This window comes from Salvelinus namaycush, chromosome 30 (genome assembly GCF_016432855.1).
Source record: "Salvelinus namaycush isolate Seneca chromosome 30, SaNama_1.0, whole genome shotgun sequence".
NCBI lineage: Eukaryota > Metazoa > Chordata > Actinopteri > Salmoniformes > Salmonidae > Salvelinus > Salvelinus namaycush.
Window position 1 is genome coordinate 14,864,190 of NC_052336.1, and position 12,694 is coordinate 14,876,883.

The following is a 12,694-nucleotide window of genomic DNA, read 5'->3' on the forward strand; positions in this document are numbered from 1 at the left end:
GACTGGTCAGCGGTCTGTGGCTGTCCTCTCCTAAAACTACAAATCTGTATGGACTAGTGAGTGAAAACAACACGGTGGAAACCTATCCAGTCCTTTCATCTCAGTGATAAGTGATAAGTGAGAGGAGACCAGGAGACAACCATATGATACATCACTGACCAGTGGACTTGAGTGTGCAAGTCTAAAATGATAACCTATTCCCCATATTATGTACTACTTTTGAAGAAGTAGTACACTACATGGGAGGTGACATTTGAGACGGTCCATCAGAGCAGCTCTAGACCCTCTGAGACTGAGACAGGAAGTGGTGTTCCACCGGTCTGACAGGACAGGAAATAAATATGTGGCACGGGATTCTAGGAGGTAGGAGGAAGCATGGAGGGCATGAGGTTGAAATAAAATCCATAGATAATTTGATGATAATAAAGCGTTTGTGTCCCTTCAATTGCATTATATTGTAAAGATAGTGTGAAAGTGATCAATGATCTCTAATTCTATTCCCTTATCTGTCATGCTCAGAAGGTTGGCACTGATATCACACTTTCCCGACACAGATATATCATTGGCTGACAGGCATTTCATCACACTGCAGGAGGCCAATGGCAGAGCCTGCCACACAAACAGAACCCCCCCCCCCACCCCCCCCCCCCCCCCTTCTGCATGTTTGAAAGAGAGAGGAATAAAACAGAGCAGAAGGAGCTCATGTAGAGCAGCCCTGTGTGAGTCCAACAGAGGGGGGTTCTATCCAACGCTGGACAGAACCCCCACTACGAGCCCCAGCCACCAGTACCTCTCCTATTACATCATCACCTAGAGCACAACATCACCTCTGCAAACGGAGCACCAAGGGGTACATTCATTGTGGCTCAATGTTCTGGATGTTGCAGATAGAGATGTAATGTATAGAACTGACACAAATCTCTATCGCAAGGAAAAGAGGACCTTCTCCGCTCTATGCATAACATTTCTATCTAATTTGTTGCGAAACATGGCACGAAAACAGAATATACCCCTTGGACCTCCCCTTTTCTGATTTACATCTTACAGTTGTTCACACAATCAACAAAACATGAAAGACATTCAATAGGAAACACATGTTGATAACAAATAAACAAAAGAGGGGTGGTGGAATTCTGAAATTAAAAAAAGGAATAGAGGAACAAAACATGGCAAAGAATCCGTCGTGGTGTCTGGCGGCAGCTCTTTGAGTCCCTTTGGACATGTAGATTTACATAATTATGCCTTTTAGTATCATCAAAATTATTATTATTATTAACCACCTCACGCCCTCCAATGCAACCTCTGTGCAGGGCTAGGCCTCAGTATAAGCCACACCCCCTCAGGTTGTTGGCGATGATGATGTCAGTGACTGCGTCAAACACTACCTGGATGTTTCCTGTGTCAGTGGCACAGGTCAGGTGACAGTAGATCTCCTTGTTGGGCGAACGGCTCTTACTCTCAAATTGCACCTGAATGTATGCGGTAGCATCATCATAAGTGTTAGCACCTATGGGGGAATTGGGAGCAAAGGTGGGTGAGGGCGAGAGAGAGGAGAAAGAAGAGTGGGAGAGGAAGAGAGATACAGCGCCAGAGAGTGAGAGAGACTTACGACCATCTGTTCTGCATGTGTGTCTGTCTGAGTTTGTGTATATGCGGACTGTAGGGAAGTCTTACCTGTATATTCAGGGAAACAGATACTCAGTGGTGACTTCTTAATCTTCTCCTCGAAAAGATCCTTCTTGTTGAGGAAGAGGATGATGGAGGTGTCGATGAAGAACTTGTTGTTACAGATAGAGTCAAAGAGCATGAGGGACTCGTGCATGCGATTCTGCAGAAAATACCAAATAAGACAGATGAGATGCATGTTTGAGAATATGTGTGGTGTGTTTGTGAATAGTATGAAGTGTGTGTGAAGTACTTACAGTTGTTTCGTCCTCATGCAGAACCTGATCATAGCCACTTAACGCCACACAGAAGATAATGGCCGTCACATCCTCAAAGCAGTGGATCCACTTCTTTCTCTCTGACCTCTGACCTCCAACATCAAACAGCCTGAAAGAAACATAAGAGTTAAAAATGTACCATAACATACACTACAAATATGCTACAAACAAATATACTGGACTGGTTGTGTACTGTATGTGTAAACCTATGTGTGTGGTGGGTCTAACCTAAAGTGCAGGTTTTTGAAGGTGAAATGGGTCTCCACGATCCCAGTGGTCTTGACTCGGGTTCTCAGGATGTCCTGCTCGGTGGGCTGGTAGTCAGCAGCACCAATACGGTCTAAACTGTTCAGGTAGCTAATGAGAGAAAGAAGGAAGTAGAGGGGGAAATGGAAACAGGAGGGAGGAGGGGAGGGGAGGGGAGGGGAGGGGAGGGGAGGGGAGGGGAGGGGAGGGGAGGGGAGGTAGAGCTTCAGTAATAACCTCTTAGAAAAACCTAAAAGGGTTCTTCGGCTGTCCTCATAGGAAAACCCTTTGAAGAACCCTTTTTGGTTGCAGGTAAAACCCTTTTGGTTCCAAGTAGAACCCTTTCCACAGAGGGCTCTACATGAAACCCAAAAGGGTTCTATCTGGAACCAAAAAGGGTTGTATCTAGAACCAAAAAGGGTTCTCCTATGCGGACAGCCGAAGAACCCTTTTGGAACCCTTTTTTCTAAGAGTGTAGAGCTACAAAAATACAGTGCGAAGACTAACCTTTGCACTGTAAAGACTAACCAACGCAGTCACTTCAAAGACTAACCTTTGCACTGTGTTACTGTTCAAGAACAGGCAGCTAATGGACTCAAAATCCAATTTCCAATATGTTATGTAACTGGAACTTTCTCACAAATCGTTCATTAACGTCAAAGCATGAATTATGCTTAATTTAAAGTTTCATGCATTCCGATATGCTTGGTCCCTTAGTGTGTACTCACTAGGCAGCGGAGTCATTGAGCTGGTACTCCCTGGCCCTATTGAAACACTCCTGGGTCCCGGCATCAGCCCACAGACGCTTCATAGCTGTCAGCAGCTCTGCTGAGTAGGGCTCTGTGTCCTCCATACGAGTGACCACATCACACACCAGCTTAGCATCCGCCTGGACACACACATACATAAGATATTATGTACAAAAGATATGACGATGCATCACCACACACCCACACACGCACGCACGCACACAAGCACAAGCACACATACACAAACAAAAACACATGCATAGATTTATTAAGACACATATGAGCTGAAGACTGTATTACTGAATTCCTGGATGTGTACCACCATACCCCACTGGAAACATTGAGGTCTGCTTTGCAGTGCACTTTGAAGTAAGGTTTTGAAAGGGCCATTGGTTGTACACTATGGATAAATACTACCCTGTGCAGGGAGCATGTACCCACCTTTCTGTCCTTGTCTGCGTACTCGATGCCCAGAGAGTCCATAGCTCGGAGGACGGCAGCCAAACTCTGGATGGTGTTGCTGTAGACCACAGGCTTATACTGCTTCACATCATCCCCAGAAAAGCCATCCTCATGGATAATCCTGCATACACACACATCAGAACACATACAAAATAACACACACACACACGTACTGTACGTAGGCTAAGTGTGCGTGCATGAGCGCACACACACAAACATTCACACTTCAGTGAACCCACATTTCAGCAGACGCTTTAGTGTATGTGCATCTGTACGCGCGTGCATGTGACCAAGAACAGGGTTGTCTCTGAGTATCAAGCAGCACCTGCTCCTTTGCACACACCCAAATACACGCAGCACATCAATGGGTGCCACCCACCTTCTCTTTTCTTCCCTGTTTCACACACAAGCACTCACTCACACCTCAGCAGCATCAGCAGCAGCCAATATAGCCACTTTAGGTTTCACATTTGTAATGACAAAGGTGGTCTGTACATTTAAACCACTCAACAACATTGACGTGAAACGTTCCGATATTGAGGATCAGATTATAAATCCATTACACCAGCCTAGTCTGGAATACACTTCAGAAATTGGGGCGGCAGGTAGCCTAGTGGTTAGAGTGTTGGACTACTAACCAAAGGTAGCAAGATCAAATCCCGGAGCTAACAAGGTAAAAATCTGTCGTTCTACCCCTGAACAAGACAGTTAACCCACTGTTCCTAGGCCATCATTGTAAGTAAGAAAATGTTCTTAACTGACTTGCCTAGTTAAATAAATAAAAATAAGTATACCATTGACTTCAAAAGGTGCATAATCCATAGGTATGAAGATCTTATTCTTACAAAGTAAGGTGGTTCACACATTACGTAACACATTTTTAAAACGACTTCTCAGACAGAGTTCAGTCTGTCAAATCGGAGGGCCTGTTGTCCGGACCTCTGGCAGTCTCTATGGCGGTACCACAGGGTTCAATTCTCGGGCCGACTCTTTTCTCTGTATACATCAATGATGTCGCTCTTGCTGCGGGTGATTCCCAGATCCACCTCTATGCAGACAACACCATTCTGTATACATCTGGCCCTTCTTTGGACACTGTGTTATCTAACATCCAAAAGAGCTTCAATGCCATACAACACTCCTTCCGTGGCCTCCAATTGCTCTTAAACGCTAGTAAAACCAAATGCATGCTCTTCAACCGTTCTCTGCCCGCACCCGCCCGCCCGACTAGCATCACTACTCTGGACGGTTCTGACTTAGAATATGTGGACAACTACAAATACCTAGGCGTCTGGCTAGACTGTATACTCTCCTTCCAGACTCATATTAAACATCTCCAATCCAAAATTAAATCTAGAATCGGCTTCCTATTTCGTAACAAAGCCTCCTTCACTCACGCCGCCAAACATTCCCTCGTAAAATTGACTATCCTACCGATCCTCGACTTCAGCGATGTCATTTACAAAATAGCATCCAATACTCTACTCAGCACACTGGATGCAGTCTATCACAGTGCCATCCGTTTTGTCACCAAAGCCCCTTATACCACCCACAACTGCGACCTGTATGCTCTAGTCGGCTGGCCCTCGCTACATATTCGTCGCCAGACCCACTGGCTCCAGGTCATCTATAAGTCTATGCTAGATAAAGCTCCGCCTTATCTCAGCTCACTGGTCACGATAACAACACCCACCCGTAGCACGCCCTCCAGCAGTTATATCTCACTAGTCATCCCCAAAGCCAACACCCCATTTGGCCACCTTTCCTTCCAGTTCTCTGCTGCCAATGACTGGAACGATTTGCAAAAATTGCTGAAGCTGGAGACTTATATTTCCCTCACTAACTTTAAACATCAGCTATCTGAGCAGCTAACCGATCGCTGCAGCTGTACATAGCCCATCTGTAAATAGCCCACCCAATCCCCATATTGTTTATATTTACTTTTCTGCTCTTTTGCACACCAGTATGTCTACTTGCACATCATCATCTGCTCATCTATCACTCCAGTGTTAATTTGCCAAATTGTAATTACTCCGCTACTGTGGCCTATTTATTGCCTTACCTCCTCACGCCATTTGCACACACTGTATATAGACTTTCTTTTTTTTCTATTGTGTTATTGACTGTACGCTTGTTTATTCCATGTGTAACTCTGTGTTGTTGTTTGTGTCGCACTGCTTTGCTTTATCTTGGCCAGGTCGCAGTTGTAAATGAGAACTTGTTCTCAACTAGCCTACCTGGTTAAATAAAGGTTAAATAATTTATTATTATTATATATTTTTTTAAATGACCTTTTCTTCGATTTTTTTATTTTCACAGATGTTCAAGATGCATAGCCTTCCTCAGTATGTGCCTTTATTAATGTGTGTGTACCACTTTGCTAGTCTGTACTAGTACACTATGATCAAGTTCTATTAAAACATACTTGCTTTTTAATAATTAAAGGTGTTGGTTTTTAATAATACAGATTGCTGTATACCATTATCCATTTACCTTGCTACATACAAACACAAACACACACACACACACTTTTTTTCTAATTTGGCACACAGAAACAAGAGTCCATGATTAACTTGGTCAAAGAAAATGACCACGATTGGCCTATAGATGACGCTGTTATAAACAGTCTCACTTAAAACCCTCATATCCGCCGCCCGTTTGACCTAGACACTTGAAACTTTGCATGTAGGTGTCTTTCCGCAAGCTGAACAAATTTGCTACAAGGACCCATAAGGTCCTATAGGATAGATTTTCCTCCATTTTGGAAATTTGTGAAATTTGTGTTTCCTTAGTTTGAGAAAATCTAAGGGATTGGTTAAGTAATGGCTGAGTTATTGATAAATCCACTTCACAATGGCCTATCAGTTTGAAACATTAACATAATGAACCATGTTAAGTTTGCCATTGATATCTTTAAAAAAATTAACAATTCACTATGTAACGCTAATGCTTAAAATAATCACAAAAAAATCTTCTTCTCATGGACTAAAAGTCAGATTCACTCCAAATATGGTCTTTGGACTCGTCACAATAGTCCCTAACGAGTTTGAGAAAATAACATTGATGAATTCAAAGATGGCCACATGTAGATGCATATTAGCACATAGGCTAAAATGCTAAAATATGCTAAAAATACTTCAAACTGTCACGCCCTGACCTTAGAGAGCCTTTTGATGTCTCTATTTTGGTTTGGTCAGGGTGTGATTTGGGTGGGTTTTCTATGTTCATTACTTCTAGGTTTTGTATTTCTTTGTTTCTGGCCGAGTGTTGTTCCCAATCAGAGGCAGCTGTCTATCGTTGTCTCTGATTGGGGATCATACTTAGGCAGCCCTTTTCCCTCCTTCTGTGTGGGATCTTGTTCTTTGTTTGTGTGCAGGTAGTTTGCACATCGAAGCTGTTCGGTCGTTGTATTCTTTATTGTTTTGTCCTTTCAAAGTTTCACTTCGTTATTAAATTATGTGGAACTCAAAGAATGCTGCGCCTTGGTCTCTTCCTTCCGACGACACCCGTTACACAAACATCTTCTACTTATGAACCATAGGACCAAATGACACCAAATTTGGAATGTAGGCACATAGTACTTGCCTTAACTTAGTTTGAGAAAAGATGGCTGAGTTATTGACAAATCAAGAGTCTGTAAATCCACTCTGATCTTGTGTCCTTTCTGTCATCCTGAGAACCCCGTTTATTGCTGGTCGCGGCTATACTACATGGCCAAAAGTATGTGGACATTCCTTAAAATTAGTGGATTCAGCTATTTCATTGCTGATAGGTGTATAAAATCGGACACACAGCCATGCAATCTCCATAGACAAACATTGACAATAGATTGGCCCATAATGAAGAGCTCAGTGACTTTCTACGGGGCACCGTCATAGGATGACACCTTTCCAACAAGTCAATTTTGTCAAATTTCCTCTGCCCTGCTAGAGCTGCCCTGGTCAACTGTAAGTGCTGTTATTGTGAAGTGGCAACGTCTAGGAGCAACAACGGCTCAGCAGCGAAGTGGTAGGCCACACAACCTCACAGAATGGGACCGCCGAGTGCTGAAGCACATAACACGTAAAAATCGTCTGTCCTCGGTTGCAACACTCACTACTGAGTACCAAACTGCCTCTGGAAGCAATGTCAGCACAATAACTGTTTGATGGAAGCTTCATGAAATTGGTTTTCATGGCCGAGTAGCCGCACACAAGCCTAAGATCACCATGTGCAATGCCAAGCGTTGGCTGGAGTGGTGTAAAGCTTACCGCCATTGGACTCTGGAGCAGTGGAAACGCGTTCTCTGGAGAGATGTATCACTCTTCACCATTTGGCAGTCCGAAGGACGACTCTGAGTTTGGAGGATGCCAAGATAACGCTACCTGCCCCAATGCAGAGTGCCAACTGTAAAGTTTGGTGGAGGAAGAATAATGGTCTGAGGATGTTTTTCATGGTTCGGGGTAGGCCCCTTAGTACCAGTGAAGGGAAATCTTAACGCTACAGCATACAATGACATTCTAGACAATTCTGTGGTTCCAACTTTGTGGCAACAGTTTGGGGAAGGTATTTTCCTGTTTCAGCGTGCACAAAGCTAGGTCCATACATACATACAGTGGGGCAAAAAAGTATTTAGTCAGCCACCAATTGTGCAAGTTCTCCCACTTAAAAATCCAGAAAATCACATTGTAGGATTTTTAATGAATTTATTTGCAAATTATGGTTGAAAATAAGTATTTGGTCACCTACAAACAAGCAAGATTTCTGGCTCTCACAGACCTGTAACTTCATCTTTAAGAGGCTCCTCTGTCCTCCACTCGTTACCTGCATTAAATGGCACCTGTTTGAACTTGTTATCAGTATAAAAGACACCTGTCCACAACCTCAAACAGTCACACTCCAAACTCCACTATGGCCAAGACCAAAGAGCTGTCAAAGGACACCAGAAACAAAATTGTAGACCTGCACCAGGCTGGGAAGACTGAATCTGCAATAGGTAAGCAGCTTGGTTTGAAGAAATCAACTGTGGGAGGAATTATTAGGAAATGGAAGACATACAAGACCACTGATAATCTCCCTCGATCTGGGGCTCCACGCAAGATCTCACCCCGTGGGGTCAAAATGATCACAAGAACGGTGAGCAAAAATCCCAGAACCACACGGGGGGACCTAGTGAATGACCTGCAGAGAGCTGGGACCAAAGTAACAAAGCCTACCATCAGTAACACACTATGCCGCCAGGGACTCAAATCCTGCAGTGCCAGACGTGTCCCCCTGCTTAAGCCAGTACATGTCCAGGCCCGTCTGAAGTTTGCTAGAGAGCATTTGGATGATCCAGAAGAAGATTGGGAGAATGTCATATGGTCAGATGAAACAAAAATATAACTTTTTGGTAAAAACTCAACTCGTCGTGTTTGGAGGACAAAGAATGCTGAGTTGCATCCAAAGAACACCATACCTACTGTGAAGCATGGGGGTGGAAACATCATGCTTGGGGCTGTTTTTCTGCAAAGGGACCAGGACGACTGATCCGTGTAAAGGAAAGAATGAATGGGGCCATGTATCGTGAGATTTTGAGTGAAAACCTCCTTCCATCAGCAAGGGCATTGAAGATGAAACGTGGCTGGGTCTTTCAGCATGACAATGATCCCAAACACACCGCCCGGGCAACGAAGGAGTGGCTTCGTAAGAAGCATTTCAAGGTCCTGGAGTGGCCTAGCCAGTCTCCAGATCTCAACCCCATAGAAAATCTTTGGAGGGAGTTGAAAGTCCGTGTTGCCCAGCAACAGCCCCAAAACATCACTGCTCTAGAGGAGATCTGCATGGAGGAATGGGCCAAAATACCAGCAACAGTGTGTGAAAACCTTGTGAAGACTTACAGAAAACGTTTGACCTCTGTCATTGCCAACAAAGGGTATATAACAAAGTATTGAGATAAACTTTTGTTATTGACCAAATACTTATTTTCCACCATAATTTGTAAATAAATTCATTAAAAATCCTACACTGTGATTTTCTGGATTTCTTTCCCTCATTTTGTCTGTCATAGTTGAAGTGTACCTATGATGAAAATTACAGGCCTCTCTCATCTTTTTAAGTGGGAGAACTTGCACAATTGGTGGCTGACTAAATACTTTTTTGCCCCACTGTACATGGTTTGTTGAGATCAGTGTGGAAGAACTTGACTGGCCTGCACAGAGCCCTGACCTCAACCCCATCGAACACCTTTGGGATGAATTGGAATGCCGACTGCAAGCCAGGCCTAATCGCCCAACATCAGTGCCCAACCTCACTAATGCTCTTGTGGCTGAATGGAAGCAAGTCCCCGCAGCAATGTTCCAACATCTAGTGGAAAGCTTTCCCAGAAAAGTGGAGGCTGTTATAGCAGCAAAGGGCGGACCAACTCCATGTAATGCCTATGATTTATTTTTGAATGAGATATTTATTATTATATTATTATTATTATTATTATTACACTCCTTTTTAAAATATGATAGGGTATCTCAAGGGGTTTATCGTGTAAATAAAATTCTGGCAAATAAACGTATGGATGTAAGCACATCCAGACACACACCATTATCAATATACATACATACAAAACTACACAAATGCACACACGTGTACACACACAAGGAGCCAATGCTAGCTCTGCTCCAGGATCAGTTTTTCCTGTCCCGATCCTGGCATTATATAATATAACCAATGTAACATATGTAGTACACAACAGAAGCCTCTCCTGAGCGATGCTTTTGGGTAACTATCTGTACCGCTAGGGAGAACCACCAGGATAATTAAATATGGAGAGAGTGCTAGAATGGAAGGAAACAGAGTGGAGTAGAGGCAGTAGTGTGTGTGTGATGGAAAAAGCAGGGTGTGTGGGGCAGATGAGTGTGTGCTGAGGTACAGTGAATGCACTGAACCCAACATTTTTGAAATTGTGGATTTTTGAGAGGATGTCTGCGTAGCAACAGCCATGTTTTATTATGTGCATGAAATTATTATATAATGTGCTTTTCTGGTTGGGCCCTGGATACAGAGGTCTTCTTTAAAGAAGAAATCTAGTAACAGGGTTTAGAAAATAACAGTGATTTAGATGAGAGAGTGGTTTAGATGAGAAAGGGAAAGGTTTAGATGAGGTTTTAGATGCCATATTTTCTCAGTAAATCCGCTTTATAGGCAAAGTACTCTCAGCGATATCAGGCACTTAAAGCCAGTAAGATTAAACCAGAGATATTTGCTAATGGAGCTGTAGTGGAGTGACCTCACTAATACACACATACACACACATTGGCTGCACACAAACACACACACACACACACACACACACACACAAACACCGATGTATTCGCCATCCCTCTTTATCGATAGATGCATGAAAAACCTTTGGGTAAATTTCAGCACCATGTCAGTGGACAGCACCCCTGCGGCCTGCTACTGACCGTGAGCACCGCCTCCGATTACCGTCTACAGGAGGTGCTCGAATCACCGGCAGAGGTACGGCCTTTGAGGAAACATGGCGGAGCTAGCGGCTCAGCCTCACTATGGGCAGGGCAGGCGCAATCTCAGGCCTCGTCAAAGACGCCTATTTCAGAAAAAAAACAGCACTTACTTCATCTGTTTGACGATGGTGCTTTTGCCCGATTCTCCTCCCCCTAAAGGGAATAGAGAGCAGAGTGAGAGTCGGTTGTCTTTAGGGGGACATGACATCAGGACCACGGAGAGCGCCTGACGCCCCGGCCCGGCCCGGCTCTCTGCAATCTACATCAACATCAACCGAACCGTGCTGAACTGGCAGTCCCCGTTATAAACGGTGTCTTACCAAGCAGTAGCAGTTTCACTTCCTTTGCGGCAGTGACTCCATCATCCTTCAGGTTTTTCTCGATGGCTTTGCTCCTGTCCAGAGCAGCGCGCTCCTCAGCGCTGAGTGTACATCCCATGTCTAGAGCCGAATGAACAATCCCTTCTCCTCTATTCCGCCCTGTCCCTCGCCGACTCAATCTGTATGTTTGTCTCTCGCTCTCGCTCGTTCAGTCTGCTACAGCATGAGGCCCGGATTGAGGGCAAATAAAGCCGGGTCAGAACAGGGTTTTTTCTCCGTGCCTCTATTGATTGCGCTCCGTCCCTCTTGGAGCGGGGGTGGGGTCGTTGTGTTCGAGCCTCGGGGCTGGGGGTCTCTATAGGGCGGCACTGATGACAGCGAGCGCGAGCGATCTCATCGTTCAATCTCTTCACAATAACCGACGGAGAGAGGAGGGGAAGGGAAGGCAGTGTGCGCGAGACTCACCTAGCGCAGACAATCTCGTTGACGTCAGAGCCAAGGCAGGCGCTAATCGTCCGATGCGACCACATTCAAACGGGGATTTTAAAGACACATTTTGCTTCGTGGAATAATTTCGCTGAATATACAATGTATAATAGGCCTTTTTATTACATAAAAGGCGTGGTCTCGCACGATACTGGAAGTGGGCTATTCTTGTCTTCCGTGTCCTTATAAATAGACTGTGTATAATCCACTAGGAGTGGGTAAACATTAGCCTATAACTTTAGCCTTTTTACATTTGACATTTTAGTCATTTAGCAGACACTCTTATCCAGAGCGATTTACAGGAGCAATTAGGGTTAAGGTCCTAGCTCATGTAATGTCAACAGCAACAATAGGCTACACAAGGTAGTACAACACAATATCATAAAATTTCAATTGTATTAATTATTAATCTAGCAATTGCTTTTATCCTGTGTGTGTGTGTTCTGTTGCTTACATGTATGTATTGATGAGTGTGTGGGCGTGTGTTTATGTCTGCAGTGCAATATGTGTAAAAGTGAATGTGTGTGTGTCTCTGTGTCTGTCTCTCTGTGCATGTGTGTGTAACTATGTGTATATGTGTGTGCACATTAAAAACTTCTAATCCACATGTGGAAAGAGTGGAGTGGTAAGATGTGAGGGTTTTTACAATGGACTATACTGACACCAAAAGCCTGAATTACCAGTTAAACCTACAGCCTTACAAGTCAATTCCGCAACAACCTTTGCTGGTTGAACCTATAGCCTTCATAAACTAAGCCCCAAGCTCTTACCCTAATGCAAGAGGACATACAGTGAGCTCCAAAAATATTGGGACAGTGACACGTTTTGTTGTTTTGGCTCTGTACTCCAGCACTTTGGAATACAATGACTATGAGGTTAACGTGCAGACTGTCATCTTTAATTTGAGGGTATTTTCATCCATATCGGGTGAACCGTTCGGTTGAGAAATAATCCCATATTCCTAGCACGCAATGATTACATTAAGCTTGTGACTCTAGAAAACTTGTTGG

The 12,694-nt window shown here is 44.0% G+C and overlaps 1 protein-coding gene across 1 annotated transcript; it reads right to left on the reverse strand.

Moving 5' to 3' along the window:
* Positions 1–664: 664 nt before the first annotated feature.
* On the reverse strand, positions 665–11,523 carry LOC120025017 (guanine nucleotide-binding protein G(o) subunit alpha-like). Its single transcript, XM_038969446.1, has 8 exons — positions 11,199–11,523; positions 10,989–11,031; positions 3,380–3,521; positions 2,918–3,078; positions 2,172–2,300; positions 1,923–2,052; positions 1,675–1,828; positions 665–1,507 (listed from the first exon to the last, which is right to left on the reverse strand). Exons 1-8 carry the CDS (start codon positions 11,314–11,316, stop codon positions 1,320–1,322), a joined length of 1,065 nt encoding a protein of 354 aa, XP_038825374.1. The 5' UTR covers positions 11,317–11,523; the 3' UTR covers positions 665–1,319.
* Positions 11,524–12,694: the final 1,171 nt, after the last annotated feature.